General features: G+C 39.7%; 1 protein-coding gene across 46 annotated transcripts in view; it reads right to left on the bottom strand.

Annotated features, from left to right (window-relative positions):
• DLG2 (discs large MAGUK scaffold protein 2) overlaps positions 1–17,086 on the bottom strand; it is a 1,061,709-nt gene that overhangs the window by 254,530 nt on the left and 790,093 nt on the right. For all 46 annotated transcript variants that reach the window (XM_074572424.1, XM_074572415.1, XM_074572416.1 and 43 more), the window contains one exon: positions 481–549. In XM_074572424.1, coding sequence (XP_074428525.1) covers positions 481–549 — 69 coding nt within the window. The remainder of the gene's footprint in view (positions 1–480; positions 550–17,086) is intronic.

Here is a 17,086-nt window from a genome sequence, read left to right as displayed (position 1 = left end):
TCTATACCTCTATAATTGGCACATGAATATACATAGATATACGCCAGCACGGGATTGTTATTCTCTATCGGTACTTCTTCATCTTTAGTTCAGGACACCACTTTGTCAAAAAGAACTCATGCATACATTAAGAAAATAGAGTAAGACTTCACTGGGTATTTCTGTGATTAGTGGGAACCATTTTTCCAGCTAACACACGTAAATATTAACACTAGTCAAGTGAGATGAATTGAAGAGATTGTAGCTAATATATCTCCATGACAGATACTCTCATCTCCATGAAAACCAAACCTTTCAGTGTAAGTATCTAGAAAGGATCAGTACGAATCTGAAAGTGTTTATTTCTTCATCTCACGGACTTAAGCGCTGTGGTATGCCAAAGCACACCTCGTTAACAGCTATGCGTATGTGGGTAGTTCAGTGCCTGGCTTAGTGGTATCTGAGAGCTCTACAGGCAGCTTCAACAGAGAATCATCTTACCCTTCCACAGAAATGGTCCGCTGCAAGCTCACTGTGGGTGGACGCGTTGCAGTGCTGTGCTGGGAATGACTGTATGACCAAGGAAGAATAAAGAAAAGCATTGGTTAAAGAAATGCAAGTTGCTCTTATTGTCTCTAGCAGTATAGCTAACGCCAAAAGAGAAATAACTATCAGACTGTTTTACACGTGTCTAAAGCGTTTTGACTTCAGTGATGCTCATCTCCTCAAAAAAGGGCTCAACCCTACAATCTCTCGTGTTTAAAATCAGGTTTCATTCCTCACTAAGAGCAGATAGTGAAAAGAATAACTGCCCTTTTTCTGTCTCATTCTTTTAAAAAAAATGTACATGTACACACAGTTCAGTGACTTAAAATAACTCAGTTGCTAATTGTTTTGCTAAATATACTAACCATAAAACAGAAAGTTAATTTCAGAGCAGAAGGTAAAACAGTAAATGATGATGTTATCAACCTAATTCTCAGTGTTTTTCAGGCAGAATGCTCAGGAGAACAGGACATGCACTGCTTATAATTGCACCACAATGCAACTTCGAATTTTAAAAATTTCAACCAACATTCAGTATTTCTATCAGATTTTAAGTAGCTCAAGTTTTTTCCACATGAAATTACATCAATCTAAGACACAACTTTTACTAAAAACCAAGATATGTTCTAAGCAAAACACAGACTCTGTGAAAGAGAAATCTTTCCGATTGAAAATCCTGAGGTCTAATGGTTTCTCTCCTATGTGTTGTCATGGTTGAGGAACCTAGTTACCATATTACATAAACCAAATAAATTACACAGTATAAATTAACTTCAATATTGTACTATTGTATAATAGTATGGTACCATTACTATTCACGTAAATATAAATGGATAACAACACAGCATCGGTCAAAGGCAGTTCTGTGATAACAAAATGCATTCCTTAACCAAGAAAATGTGTTTAAAAAATAAAAATGACAAGTAGAAGCATCTGCGCGTATCTTCTGATTAGTTTAAATGTCTACATCACATAGTGAGGCCCAGTATTAATAACGGAAAGTATAGATTAAAACTAAATCTTTAAGTCAGTATTATATCATTGATTCTACCAACTGCAGATTTTGTCTTGCTTTGAAGCTTTGTATACGACTCGAGCTGTTTGTTCAGAAGAAGCGCACCTTATTTTCATTAAAAGCTGAGACATTCAACATTAGTCAGCTACGCATCTATTTTACCTGCATTTTATCCTGTAGCAGAGCCAATACTGTCTGCCTGACAGCACAGAGATGATGTTTCTGTGTAACTTGTAGAGTTGAGACGCACGATACAATGCCACAGGACAAAGAAAGACCTGCTACCTGGTATTCCCTGTTGTGACCATTGTGCTCTGTGTAAACTGCCGTAACTCATCCGTGTTCAGAAAGTTTGTGGGGAGGTATATACACATCAGAAAATCAGATGTGTGACGTCTCAGCAGAAGGGCAAGGTACCCAGAACTCACTAATCACTGTCCTTGAGAATTTGTGCTGTGCCACCTCATCTGCTTAGGAGTTATCCTCACACAGCATTGTTACGGCTGGGGCAAGAAGCAGCAAATCAACCAAAGGATTATCCAGACACGTTGGCAAAAGAAGAATATTCAGAGGGAGGAGCAGATTCTCGGGAAAACAAAATGCATTTCAATGATGGAGTGAAAAAAAAAAAAAAAAAGACTAGGATGGCAATATATTTTCTATTATATCGGATGTTCTATTAAGTAATGTAATCCCATAACAAGTATGAATCAAAGCAATGATTTCAATTCAGTATTCTCCTGAAATTACGAAACCATTCAAGCGCTAGATGTCACCAGTATCCCTCACTGGAATGACTACCTTATCATGCAAATCTGTGCAAAGAACCTGATACCTCACTCCTTCCAAGCAAGGGGCTCAGCTATTGCCAATGTGCCACCCATTAGAAACCCTTTTCCAATCTTAGGCATCTGTGAAAGAGTTCAAATGAGTCCTTGGCTTTTTTCATGAAAATAATTTGTAACTGGTGATATGAAAAGTCATTTTTTGTACATAATTATAAAAATCAAGTTTGATGCTCAATACAAGCTTATGCCTTCTAAGGTATCGTCATGAATACAATGACACCTAAAAATCAAACACAGAGTTTAATCACTGCTTGACACAAGTGCCTATCCAGTTGGAGACAGAAACAGCGCTCTGGTATCATTCCTGACTGACTTATTTAAAAGATAAAGCTCCTGGTGGCTTCTGTCAAAGTGGCAGAACCAGCAGAAAGAAGCCATTTCCACCACATGCTTAATAAACTTGTCTATGTGTCATGTCCTTTGTAGCACAAAAGAAAATAAAAATTCTGAGTTACTGCCACCAACATTTTCTGTGATGAATGCCTGAACATCGACACTTACATCCCTGTTGAGATATGTAGGTAAGTAGCATATTCTTACACTCACAGATCTAAGTATTCAAAGTTCGACATTTAGCCTCATGAAAATGCTACCCTTTCTCTGAAATGATACAGAATGAACATCGTAATAGTTTTAATAATATAAAGTAATAATATTTCAATATACTACTCAGTACTACAGCCACATGAGATGGATTTTCTCTGAAGAAATGATTCTCACATCCTGTAAAATACCCATTTTAACTTAATTCCATTTAATTTTATTTCATTGAGACAATGGGAATATACTGTAAGACAATTTATATGAGTGAAGGAACAAAGAATGAGATTATAAATGAATAATAAAGGGGCAAAACAGGAAGCCAAGAATCCAACCTCTCTTTTTTAATGGATTTAAGTTGGTTTTTTTTGTTTTAAATCTACTTCTTAGTCAAGGCCTGCCATTTCGTGACCTTGTTAAATACTAAAAATAGAGCAGCCTGGTGTCAACATATTTTTTGAAATGTATATTATGAAAATAATCATATCAGTAAGTATTATAGTAACAAGAAGGCGCGTAGCCAGACTCCTTATTTTTAACTCTGTTCTAGCCCAAAGGTGGTGGCACTTCTGCTGTGTGGGTGATGCTGAAACTGGAGGCGGCATCATAAACCCTTTCCCTGTAGGGACAACATGAACCACCGCCTTCCCTTCGCAAATGACACTTTCACCAGCACACAATATCCCAGTGAAACCCCTGCCTGGGATGAAGCAGTCACATTAGGGAAATATTTATTGTGTTTAAAACTTCTATAATGCAATCTGTCAACCAAAAATAAGGGCAAACCACCATTAAGGGATCAGACTGCATGAGACACAAATCAGAATTCATCCCAAAGCCTGCCTATTGCATTGAGGGTGGAAGAAAGAAGGTTGTTACAAGCTACAATTTTTCCTGGCCTCTTTTGCTCGTATAAAAACAATACACATTGTCTTTACAGACAGAGTGCTAGAAAAGTCATCAGCTTTCCTCTCTGAACCCATCTCTTATCAACAAAGAACAGTTGTCCTCTATTTGCTTCCGCACAGATTTAGGAATCCTTTTGTTTTCATATGTCTTTGCTGTGAAAAGTCAAAACTGACACACACAAAAGTCATTATTTGCTTCCTAAATCAATTGATCTGCACCTCCTCATAAAGAAGCAGTAATGCAGCCGGTGGCGCGGGCTGGGTAGAGACCTCCCCTGAACACTGGCTTTGGAGCAGCGTTCTTGAGGTGCCAATTCTGAAACTGCCACACAGAAGAAAAGTACACAAAAGTTTGTCTATCAATACGATCGGTGCAGAAACAAACAAGCAACACCCCCAAAAATAGAGCTCCGATTTATTATTTGTTATTCACAATACCAAAAGAAAAAAAAAAAAAAGGTAAATACAGTATTGAAAAAGTTCCACTGGAGAACAGTGAAGGGAACCCTAAGACTTTTTGGGTTTATGATGTATTCTCAGCATGTTGTTTCTTATGTCAAGGATTGAAGGTTGCAGAGCAGTTGTTTATAAAGCTTTTAAGCCTTTGCTTTGATGGATGTAAGAGTCTAAGAAAGCAACGTGCTTTAATTCCATTAATGTGGAGTTTTAATTCAGCTCAGTGAAGTGAAACCAGCTCTTCCTGATGCTGCCGACAGCTAACCTTCTAACTTAAATGAGTTTTTGCTCTCCTGTGGGATTAATTAGAAAACCAGAGAGTGCTTTTTTGGCATTAATTTTATCTCAGCTACAAACAGCTTGATAATATCCAGTACTGACAGCTACTGACCCATATTAGAAGTGTCAAACAAACCAGACAGTCTCCCACGAGAGGTAAATGGGAAACTTCAGAGAACAGGACATTCAACCCTGCCACTTTCAGATCACCCTTAGGCAACAAAGCCAAACATGAGATGTAACACTGTTTTCATGCACAGGCACATGCAGCGACAACTTCTGGAGTGACTTAGCAACCATAACATATTTTTTAAAATGGCATCCATACATATATTCTACAAATGGTATTGCTGGGCTACATAGCTACCCAGCAGAAAACAGAAAAGAAACGAAATGAAGGATTAGGCTGTCACTTGGCCTACAGATATGTAGAATAAGGACCACACAACATCTCTGTTCAGGTTCTCTGGAGTAATTTCACTTGCACAAGTAAAGCCAACAAGGTTGCTGACCTCTCCCTCCCTCCCTCCCTCCCTCCCTCCCTCCCTTCCTCCCTCCCTCCCTCCCTTCCTTCCTTCCTTCCTTCCTTCCTTCCTTCCTTCCTTCCTTCCTTCCTTCCTTCCTTCCTTCCTTCCTTCCTTCCTTCCTTCCTTCCTTCCTTCCTTCCTCCCTTCCTCCCTTCCTCCCTTCCTTCCTTCCTCCCTTCCTTCCTCCCTCCCTCCCTCCCTTCCTTCCTTCCTTCCTCCCTTCCTCCCTCCCTCCCTCCCTCCCTCCCTCCCTTCCTTCCTTCCTTCCTTCCTTCCTTCCTTCCTTCCTTCCTTCCTTCCTTCCTTCCTTCCTTCCTTCCTCTTCCTCTCTTCCTTCCTTCCTTCCTTCCTTCCTTCCTTCCTTCCTTCCTTCCTTCCTTCCTTCCTTCCTTCCTTCCTTCCTTCCTTCCTCCCTTCCTCCCTTCCTTCCTTCCTCTTCCTCTCTTCCTTCCTTCCTTCCTCTCTTCCTTCCTCCCTTCCTCCCTTCCTTCCTTCCTTCCTTCCTCCCTTCCTTCCTTCCTTCCTTCCTTCCTTCCTTCCTTCCTTCCTTCCTTCCTTCCTTCCTTCCTTCCTTCCTTCCTCCCTCCCTCCCTCCCTCCCTCCCTCCCTTCCTTCCTTCCTTCCTTCCTTCCTTCCTTCCTTCCTTCCTTCCTTCCTTCCTTCCTTCCTTCCTTCCTTCCTCCCTCCCTCCCTTCCTTCCTTCCTTCCTTCCTTCCTTCCTTCCTTCCTTCCTTCCTTCCTTCCTTCCTCTCTTCCTTCCTCCCTTCCTTCCTTCCTTCCTTCCTTCCTTCCTTCCTTCCTTCCTTCCTTCCTTCCTTCCTCCCTCCCTCCCTTCCTTCCTTCCTTCCTTCCTTCCTTCCTTCCTTCCTTCCTTCCTTCCTTCCTTCCTTCCTTCCTCCCTTCCTTCCTTCCTCCCTCCCTCCCTCCCTCCCTTCCTCTCTTCCTCTCTTCCTTCCTCCCTCCCTCTCTTCCTCCCTCCCTCCCTCCCTCCCTCCCTCCCTTCCTTCCTTCCTTCCTTCCTTCCTTCCTTCCTTCCTTCCTTCCTTCCTTCCTTCCTTCCTTCCTTCCTCCCTCCCTCCCTCCCTCCCTCCCTTCCTCTCTTCCTTCCTCCCTCCCTCCCTTCCTTCCTTCCTTCCTCCCTCCCTCCCTCCCTCCCTTCCCCAGTCAGCACCCACAAAGAAGTGGTTAGCCACTTTCAGCAACTTAAAATATCGGAGTTATTGCAGCCCTAAATTAGCATCATACAGCAGTAAGGAAGAATGCAAGGTGAAACTGTGACTCAGAGGAATGCTTCAGCTCCTGGAATAAAGCTAATTATCCCCCTTTGTCAGCAGTGTGCCTAAGTCAGCACCTATCTTCAAAGTGGTGAAACATCCACTGACTTCAAATCTGCTTCCTTACGGGTGAGGTAATTGCAGGAGATAATGATGAGCTTTAAAATACAAAAAGTATACTTATCTGAGAAGGAATTGTTATTTTAGTTTGGAATATAATATTTCAAACAGCTGAAGAAGTTTGGAATGATGTGGCGGGAACTGAAAATAATTAGGAATGCTGTTTAAATTAATAGAGTGGAGAGATCTCCAGTTGATGAAGTTTCACTTGTAGTCAAGCATTCCCATGCAGGGTAAACACAGACTTACACAGTACTGTGAAGAACACAGCATTGGGCAAACTAGGCATACGGAGTGAAAACCGTAAGAAAAAAATACTGTGACAAATCAATACAAAATTAAATGGAACAAATTTTAGGAAACATGAGATCTGTTTTAATGACTCGAACATGGTACCTTGCTATTTTGGGAGGTTTTTCTGTTGTAGATGTCAATCTTAAGTACTGATTTCAGTTCTAACATAGTTTTTTTTATTTTGCTTAAATTCCTCCCTTTCATCCCATCCTTCTTCTAATTCATTATGTTCCCGGTTCACACCTTCTCCTCATACTTTGGACAGATTTGGCTTGTTAGAAGTGGAACACCTAAATCTCCACGGCATTCCAGGACATTCTGTTACTGTTAAAAAAATAAATTTCAAGACTTCCTACTAGCTTCTCAGTTTTATCATTATTATTATTATTATTATTGTTATTATTCCTGTCATGACTATGAGGAATGATAAAGCTCCACCTGGGAGCTGAAATACTCCCCGATAAAGTTAGTTTGACAATTATACCAGCTGAGGATTGAAGTTTACATGTCAAAATATTAGCGACAAGTGAAAAACCTATGGTTTGTAGGTATGTAGAAAAAAAAGGGGGAATGGAAAGAAAATCTCACTTTCTCAGTTGCAATATCAGATGGAAACGGTCCGTGAACATAGCAACTGAGTTTGTCTCCAATTACAGTTGTGGAAGAAGACGCAGTGCAACTGTCATGAATTTAAATAGGGAGCGTTTGTTTAGGAATGACAGAAAACTTCCTGATGCACTCTGTGTGGCCTCCCAATTACCCGCATCTCCTGGCACGCTGGTACCAGCGCCTAACACAACGCTGAGTTTTCAGTTCCTCGTGGAGAAAGCGGCTGTCACCCTCCTCCCTGCTCTTTGACATGATGCTGTTGTAACTCAGCATCACCGTTTTTTTGTATGCTGCTACTCGAATGCCATGCCTCATTTACTGTTTGCTATCACTCCTAATTCTCTTCCGGCATTAGTGCTTTCCAAGCATTACCATTCCAATGAATCGCACAGGCTGTAAGAGAATCAGAGACGGTTTGAATTCTATGTGACAGAACAACAAGCGTTCGTGCTGGGTAAAAAGAAATCAGCTTCACCAAAGGAAAACACGTGCTATAGTACAGAAAAATGTCTCAATCAGTCAGTTCTTCTGTAATGTAATAGACAGAAGGATGTACTTCAGAAAAACAACTTCTATTAAGGGTGTCTGGAGACACTAAATAATCAGAAGATGCTGAAAGAATTCAAAGGCAGAGTACCAAAGCTTGCTCACTCATTTAATGTGTATGCATTGGGTTTGCATGGAGAGCTTTTGGTAGCAGGGGGGATAACGTGAGAAGCTGCTAGAATCTTCCCCAATGTCCGATAAAGCCAATGCCAGCTGGCTCCAAGACGGACCCACCGCTGGCCAAGGCCGAGCTTATCAGCAACGGTGGTAGCGCATCTGGGATAACATAGTTCAGAAGGGTGAAAAAACTGCAACAGAAAACTGTGGCTGAAGAGAGGAGTGAGAATACGTGAGAGCAACAACTCTGCAGACCCCAAAGTCCAAGAAGACGGAGGGGAGGAGGTGCTCCAGGCACCAGAGCAGGGATTCCCCTGCAGCCCATGATGAAGCCCATGGTGAGGCGGGCTGTCCCCCTGCAGCCTACAGAGGTCCACGGTGGAGCAGAGATCCACCTGCAGCCACTGGAGGACCCCACGCTGGAGCAGGTGGATGCCCGAAGGAGGCTGCGACCCCATGGAGAGCCCACGCTGGAGCAGGCTCCCGGCAGGACCTGTGACCCCGTGGGGAGAGGAGCCCACGCTGGAGCAGGTTTGCTGGCAGGACTTGGGACCCCGTGGGGGACCCACGCTGGAGCAGTCTGTTCCTGAAGGACTGCACCCCGTGGAAGGGACCCACACTGGAGAAGTTCATTAAGAACTGCATACCATGGGAAGGACCCATGTTGGAGAAGTTCATGGAGATGTGTCTCCTGTGGGAGGGAGCCCAGGCTGGAGCAGGGGCAGAGTGTGAGGAGTCCTCCCCCTGAGGAGGAAGGAGCGTCAGAGACAGCATGTGATGAACTGACCACAAGCCCCATTCCCCGTCCCCCTGCGCCACCTTGGGGGAGGAGGTGGAGAAATGGGGAGTGAAGTTGAGGTGGGGAAGAAGAGGGGGGAGGAGGTGTTTTAAGATTTGTTTTTATTTCTTATTATTCTACTCTGATTTAATTGGCAATAAATTAAATTAATTTCCCCAAGTCAAGTCTGTTTTGCCCGTGATGGTAATCGCTGAGTGATCTCCTTGTCCTTATCTTGACCCATGACCCTTTCCTTATATTTTCTCTCTCCTGTCCAGCTGAGGAGGGGAGTGATAGAGCGGCTTTGGTGGGAACCTGGTGTCCAGCCAGGGTCAGCCCACTGCAGTCCTTATTTGCCATCCTTGATTTCAAATCAGACGTATCAGACGTCAGTATTTTTCCTGTTAAACATGGAAAACAATAATCAGAGTATCCATATAGGTATGGTCTTTCTTTGGGTATTGATGCAAGCGATAAGAGTAGGAAACATAAATTTTCAAGTAGAAACTTAGGTGCCCTGATTTTCAGCCATGCCTCTGGCACACCCTCCTTCCCAATGCACACAGCCGGTGTAACTGCGTTTACCCCCAGCACCAAGAGATGGTGGCCTGGGGCCACCACAGCTGTGCTTCTGCTGTAGGGCACTTGTTGAGTTGGGTGCGCAGGGAACAGGTAGCACAATTTCCATCAGTAACTGCTCTGGAACTGCAACACACAGCACTCACCACTGTCCCCTAACACCACTTCTGATGTATTTCTAGAGCTGTTCACTGTTTCGGTAATGAAACCTATTTATTGAACACGAAGCTTATTAGATTTCTGTGCAAGTAACAACCAAGTATCTGCACCAAAATCCCTTTCCAGTTTAAGCAAATGTCAAAAGACATTAGCAAGGACTTGAAAAATGGGTCCACTTTTAAGAAACTTTGAATGGCAAAGCTTAGATAAAAATCAAGGAATATCTCAGAAGTTTTAGGGAAACTCATATAGGCACAATGGGAAGAATCATATAAGATTTGCAGTCCAAAAATAGCAAATTGCACATCATACATGTATTTACCAGTCACATTGGTGGGGAAAACAACCAAAAAAAAGAAATAAATAGGCAAGTTTTCTAGTAAGAAAATCACTCCTATTATCTAAAGAAAAAGGTCCTCTAATTTATAGTCTGAATGCAGCATCAATTCTGAAATACTGTAAACTAGTAAATTGTTCATAACCTTGCTAGCAGCCATTAAGACCTTGAATTTCAAAAAGTGTTAAGACCAGAATTTTTAATTGAACTTGTTTATTATTGTCAATAGAGCTGGATGAACTAGATTATTTTTGTCAAAATTCAATTTCCTAGGACATATGTACTCAATAGGAGGATAAGAAAACAAATGGTAAAGCAGACACTAGAAAAATCTGGAAAGACCTCACATTTTCATGTACTTTTCCACCATGTTCCATAGAAGTTAATTTAAAGTTATGAATACCACTTCTAAGACTGTTGAGAGTTCCCTTAATGAATCAGAGACCTAATTTGAATTCAGGATCCAAAAAAAGGAAGTATAGCATGATTTTAGACAGAACTCTGACACAGCAATCTTGTCATTACCAAAGTGGACAGAGATTAGGTCTTAATGGTTACACTAATCTTGCAATACTGCGTTTAGTGCCTAGAACAGCTTAGTTTGCTTTCTCTTCTCAAAGGAGGGTTGACTTTCTTTGCACCGAAGACGGCACTTCAAAAATAATTCATAGAACTTTTATACTGCATCTACTTCTTTTTTAAAGAGTAGGGAAATCATAGATCTCAAATAACTGCAACCCATTGAACTAATTTGTAAAGTTTCTATCCATCTCAACCCGAAGAAAAACAAGCTCATAAAGTTCTTTTCATGGCAGAGTCATTGCACAGAATTTTACTCATTCAAGAGAAAGCATATGGCTAATAACAATTAATTCAAGTGATTTAAAACAGCAATGAAAAACTGTCTGATGCCAAGCCACGCCATGCCATTAACAAACATTTCTATATCCCATGAGATTCCATATCATTGTATTTGCACAATAAAAACATTCCCACAGAAATTTAAGTTTTAATATTGTTTCTGCATAAGACCAAGTTCATTTGTTTGTATTTATTAACTCTTATGTGACCACTGCAATGAATTACACTAACTGTCAAGGTGAACGAGTCAGAAAAGGAGCGTATTCAGCTTCCATAGAAGTGGTTCATTAAAACAAAGGGGATGATCACAACAGAAAGAACATGGGATTATGATCCCAAATCTATCAGAACAGCACACTTTATATTGCGTTACTCCTGATACAATGTTTACTGCACCTGTGTGATACCTTCTGATAATGTTATCCCTCCTATTTGGATATACATTATCTCTGTGCAAGCTAGGCATATGGGTTGAGTATCTGCCATCGTTAACAGCCCAGAGGTGAGAATGCAATCCTACGTAAGCTGCTTATTAGTCTCGCTTTCTCTGTCGTTCAAATCAGCCCAGCATGCATGTGTGCATGTGCAGCTATACCAAACAAAAATCCTGGTGAAATACTCACAGAGAACAGCAAAAGTAGAAATAACGTAACGCACATAAATGAATGACATCCCAACAGAATACATACAAACAGCAGTGAATGGTCATTTGAAAATGCAGACATATAAAGAATGTATTGTGAAAATGGAAGATGAATAGTGAAGAAATTCAACAGTTTAAGCTCTTCTGTTTCTAATATAATCTATACGACTCTGGATCCTTGTATCATTTGAATTTGATAGAAGTTGGAGTTACCCAGCTTTTCATGGGAAACATTCAGCGTTTTACACTATAAGGTCTAAGAATTAGGTATACCTTAGAACTAGATAAAAAAATAAAATATATCTATTATTTTTTCTCATTCTGGGATTACTTACAGTGGGAGTGTCAGACACAAGCCTCTGCTGTAGTAGATCACCGTAATACAATGTCCAAGCACATTAGTAATTAATTTTGCCTGTCTTTGATTATAGGTCATGGATTGGATTAGATGAATGATGGGGTAGGTAAATTATTTATATGTTCCATTATGTCCTTCCTTATATCCCTAAATCAATATATAAAGCACCATTTATTTGAAGATGCTTGTTAAATTCGATCTTTGAAGAGAAATTTATCTATTTAGGAAAGAACTGTGAAAGGGATTTATGAAGAATTTTACTCTAAGCCTGTGATAGTCATTAAGGTGAATTGTATAGTTACAAACTTAATAGATAAATCATTTGAGTAAAACATCGGAAACTGGTTTTAAAAGATTTGCAAAATTAGCAAGCACGCATACATGACTGAGCTGATAAACAGTCAATTTGTGATCCTTCTGGGAACTGATTTAATGTAATTAAGATACTTAATAGTGTAAGTCCTGGACAACAGCCTGAGTTTCCTTCACTAAAGTTTTCAAATATTTCTTGCAGGTTAGGGATCATTTCTTATAATTACAATCTTCTCATCAGTCAGCCAGCAAACCCAAGGCTCTTGGCTTATTTCAAGGTTACTTTAGTCTGAAGGGTGAAGATCTCACGTTTCTTCTACTTTCATCTTTCATTTATTATCTAAAACTAATTCTCTCTTTGCTGCTTCCAACTTATCTTTTCTCTCTGCAAGTACCTTTGTACTTTGGTTCCCAAATGTTTTGGCCAGAACCAATTGCCCTGGGTACACTGAGAGAAAAGCCACTGCTGTTTAAGAGAAAACATACGAATAACAGACAGACGGGGAAGCACAAGGAAGTGTGAATCAGGCAGTAAAGACGGTCACAGCTGGATTTATACCAGCAACTCATCCAACCTCAACTAGGACTAAAACCAGAATTCCATTCACATTTAGCACTGTAAAAAGAAATAGCCACACAAGGAAGCTATTTTTGGAGATGGGCATCTTGTGCCCATATTTCTCTTGTGCACGTGAACTGAGCCAGCATTGCAGCTTTTTGGCTTCAGTTCTCCATGTGTTATTTTTGAGGACAAAGCGGTTCTGCTGAAAACCTACGAATACCCTGCAATCAATGAAACACTTCACATATGAAATATGGATACAAAAGAAAAAAACTGATGGAGGATAAGCCCATGCATTGGATGGTCATCCACATTTTCAAATCTTGCATGTGCAAGATTGGCAGGAAATTCCATGGCAATAGGCTCTTGAGTTTAGAATTCCTTAGATATACTATTTTATTCCAAGTCATGCCTCTCTCCCAACTTAACAGGGATCTCTGCTATTATAGAAAATATCTATTTAAATTATCATATATTTAAGCAGTGGAATTCCCCAAATAGAGTTGGGTAAACATACATCAAGAAACCCAAAGATGGTTCTTTCACTCATCGGTTACTTCTGGATATAAAATGCTCATTTTTGTACTCCAGTGAGGTCGAAGAGTTTGACTGCTGTTTTTCCTCCTGGACCAAAGGTAGGCCTGGAGACATTCTACACCTTTGAGGCATCTAAATTCATTTAAATTTGCACCTTAAGATTAAAGCTATGATAGCTACTGTAGCTGCAGAATCCTTTCCTATACCAATCAGACATCGCTATACATCAGTCCCAAACTCTTCCCTTTCAATGCGAATGCAGAAATGTATAAAATAGTGTTGGAAAAGATTAATGATTTCAATTTGTGTATTTCACAGATGGCATCCAGACCCATTAAATGTTCTTACAGTAAATGTTACACCATGCACACCTCTGATTGAGAACAGAGGGAAAACAGCCAGCATTTTACAGAACAAAATATAACATAATTTCTTCTCACATCACAGCTCATCTTGTTCTCTACTTAGAGACTGGTTTAAGCCTTGCAAGATGAAATGCTAATACCCTTTTAAAAACATTTGTTACAACCTATTTTAATTCGCTTTGCTTTTTCTTGTTAGAAATATAAAGTCCCTTTACAATACTATCAAATTCCTGCATATTGTTAATCAACCTGTGAATTAATGTTCCCAAATCAAATGGTGGCTTCCACTTTTCTCCAGCAATTTATTTTACAAGTCAATGGAAGCTATCTCAAATCTTCAACATCATAATTACACTGATTTAAATTCATATGTACGCTACTAAAATTTGAATTTGCACAATGTATTCTTGATTTGTGTGTTCTGTTTGTTGGTCCTTTTGGCAAGTGACTGTGAAACTTCCCAGCCTCACTGTGGATTTCTTTTAGGACCTTACTAAAGCCTTTTACTCTCTCTGGTTGCCAGCTCCCTGTCTCTAAAAAACCAAAGATAAATAAGATGTCCAGGCTCTTACAGTGATGGGAGCGATATCAATACATTTAGGTAGACAAGACTAAAATTAATTTGTGCTATTCATCATTTCTGTGGGCAAGCTGAAGAAAACCTGTCATTTCCTAAATTGCATCAACGTTTCATTTCTGTTAGTTGACACTAACTAAGCTGATTTTTTTTCATTGTAAAGTGGTAATGCGAGAATAGCAGAATTGGGAAATTTAAACATGAAAACAGGAATGGCTGCCATGGACAAAATTATATAAATCTGATGGGAAAAAATACATCATATTCTATCCTACTGAAGAGCTAATTTACATTAAGTTTTATAATAAACCCTTCTCTCATCATATTAGTGATTACTAAGACCTATAATTTTATACGGCAGCATTGTGTTTTAAGGTTTACTGCCCAGCAATGGTCCACGCTGCTTGATTTAAATCAACAGCAGAAGCAGACAGATTTACAATTACAATAATTTAAGAATTTATTTTCCATGTGATGCTATTCTTTATGAAGGATGCCCAGTAGTACCTTCAATTAGATTGTGGATTTCTGAGAAACAATCTTTGAGATGCTACAAAGCACAATGTCATGTGATTTGGAAGTCCATCTTGACATGAAAGTATGAACCCGCTTATAGTATTATGTTGGCATGTTTATTCTTGGATTATCCAAGCTCCAACAAAGTCAATGCAATTCTCCTTCTGCCTTCACTGAGATATGGTTTGGTTTTAGTATTTTACTGATCTTCCTTTGAGGACAACTGCTGCCTAATCCCACTTTTGTCAAAAAAGAAAACTCTACCCTTCTTGTCATTAATTCAAAGCACTATGGTATTGTACAAGATTGTGTTAGAAAAAAATAGGAAAACCAAGGAAAAGAAATAAGCTGAACACGATTCCAGTGTTCTGATAATTGCCAGTATGGTTTGGATCTTGAATTTTTGGTGCCAAAGTGTAACCTTCCAGTACCCTAGCTGAAAGACCCAGTTCTGTAATCCATGGCATACCAACAAAAATGCTAATTGTTGAGTGACAACTACAAGTGGTATCTGGGAAAACAGGCAAAATTAATCAGGGAAAATACACTAAAATTTCCATCAGGAGTAAATTTCCCTCTTTGCATACTTCCCTTTCTAATTGCTGTGCACGTACCAACCAGGAGAAATTTCAATCATTTGAGTCTTAAGACTCTAGACAGCACCTGTGATTTCAATGACACTCATGAATTCATTGCCTACTTTAGATGTCTTCGTAAAACATGACTTTTGACACACTTTCACCGAAGTAGTATAATATATAAAATGGTTGTAAAGGCTTGATATGAAAAATTAACAACCTTCACTTATAGTGCTGAATCTGAAATGTCAAAAGCAAATTCTTGGTGCAGTGACAGTATTATGGGAGTTTGTATCCTAACCAAACCTGTATGACTTCTTCCAAGAGTGTATAGCTACACTCTTGCCACAGATACTACATGAGTCCTCCTACCTGCAACTCTTAGTCACGGGACCCTGAATAGGCTAGGAGTTCTGATTACAGCTTATGCAATCTTCACCAGATCAGCAACTGAACCGTCTACGCGTGTTGCTGATTACACCCAAGTCAACCATTAATCAATGTGGGCATTTATTGGGAGCAGGTTTGACTGCTTCATCAGCTAACCGAACTGGTCTAGAACCAGCTCAGGAGTATCTGAATGGTCTTGCCTTGGGCTGCGCAGATGGACCTTAATACCAGTGAGGAGTAACAAGTGACATTTGGTTTCTGTCCCGTGTACTCCCCCCATGCGGGCTTCAGTACATTTCGGGTGTGCATGCTGATACGTTTTCTGTGTACACAGTGTAAAACATTACAGGCTGCTTTTTAGGAAAGCTTGTCTTAAGGATACAGTCGTTACTATTCAGAATTCAGATGTTAGAAATCAGCGTAATCAAAGCAAAAGCAATTTGTGATGTGCAATTCACAAGTGTACTCTCACACTGTAGAGTTATATTTTTTTCCTGCTCCCCACTTCATCAGTGTAGTGATTTCAACAGCATAAATGCAAGAACTATAACGATCCTCAAAAGATACAGTAAGCAACTCTAAATATCTGTGGAATGATTCATTTTCTGCATAGAATATGGAAATAATTTGGAAAAAAGAAATTGCCTCTGCATTTCCCTAGGGATTGTAATGTTTCTGTTCCAGTATTTCCTTAACAATATTGAAATTTTAATTTTGAAAGTCAAACTAAATCTTCCTCTCCACCCCTTTGTCAGCTAAAAAAATGGGGTTTAATATCTTTGTCACTTCCATTGACCTTGCTTTCATGCAGTAACAGTAGTGGGTTTATGCACTATAAGCATTATTTTAAAAAAATCAGATAAGCTAGCTGCTTCTAGGGCTGTTCTTTAAAAATGAAATAAAAACCTTTTAAAGAATAAATTGTTTAAGATCCCAAAACATTAACAAATTCTACACGCAAAATTAGAATGACAACATAGCTAAATTTAGGCTCAACCCAAAAAGGTCAGTTGCATAACTAGACTTTAACAAAATTCAGAACTTGTAACCCTTTATGCATACCTTATTTGGGGTTTTTTTCCTTTCTTTCTTAACAAAACAAAGAAACCTTTCCCAGTGACTTCATATCGATATAGCAGCTTATAATGACTATGGCTTAAGATGAACTCCTATATCCATTTGTCCTGCTATTGCAAATTGGCATGGAATATAGCTGCATACATACATATGCTTTATCAAAAGCATTTTTTTCTTGTTCTTTTCAATGTTTCCTATCAAAAATTCAAGTTCAGGAGTTTGCATTTCCCCTGTATTTGTGAGTAATAAATAAGCATCCCTCTTTCTGCCCTCCCTTTCCTGTATCCTCACCCCCCTCCCCCAGGTACTACTTCTCAAATTAACACAGTATAAATGCTCTGATGCTTAAGAAACTACAGAGAAGCACAGTAACTGTATTACTTTGTCAACATTTTAACT

The sequence above is a fragment of the Larus michahellis genome, chromosome 1 (assembly GCF_964199755.1).
Source record: "Larus michahellis chromosome 1, bLarMic1.1, whole genome shotgun sequence".
NCBI classification, from domain to species: Eukaryota; Metazoa; Chordata; class Aves; order Charadriiformes; family Laridae; genus Larus; species Larus michahellis.
Note: the sequence above shows the minus strand (reverse complement) of the source record. Positions and strands in the feature narration are given on the sequence as shown.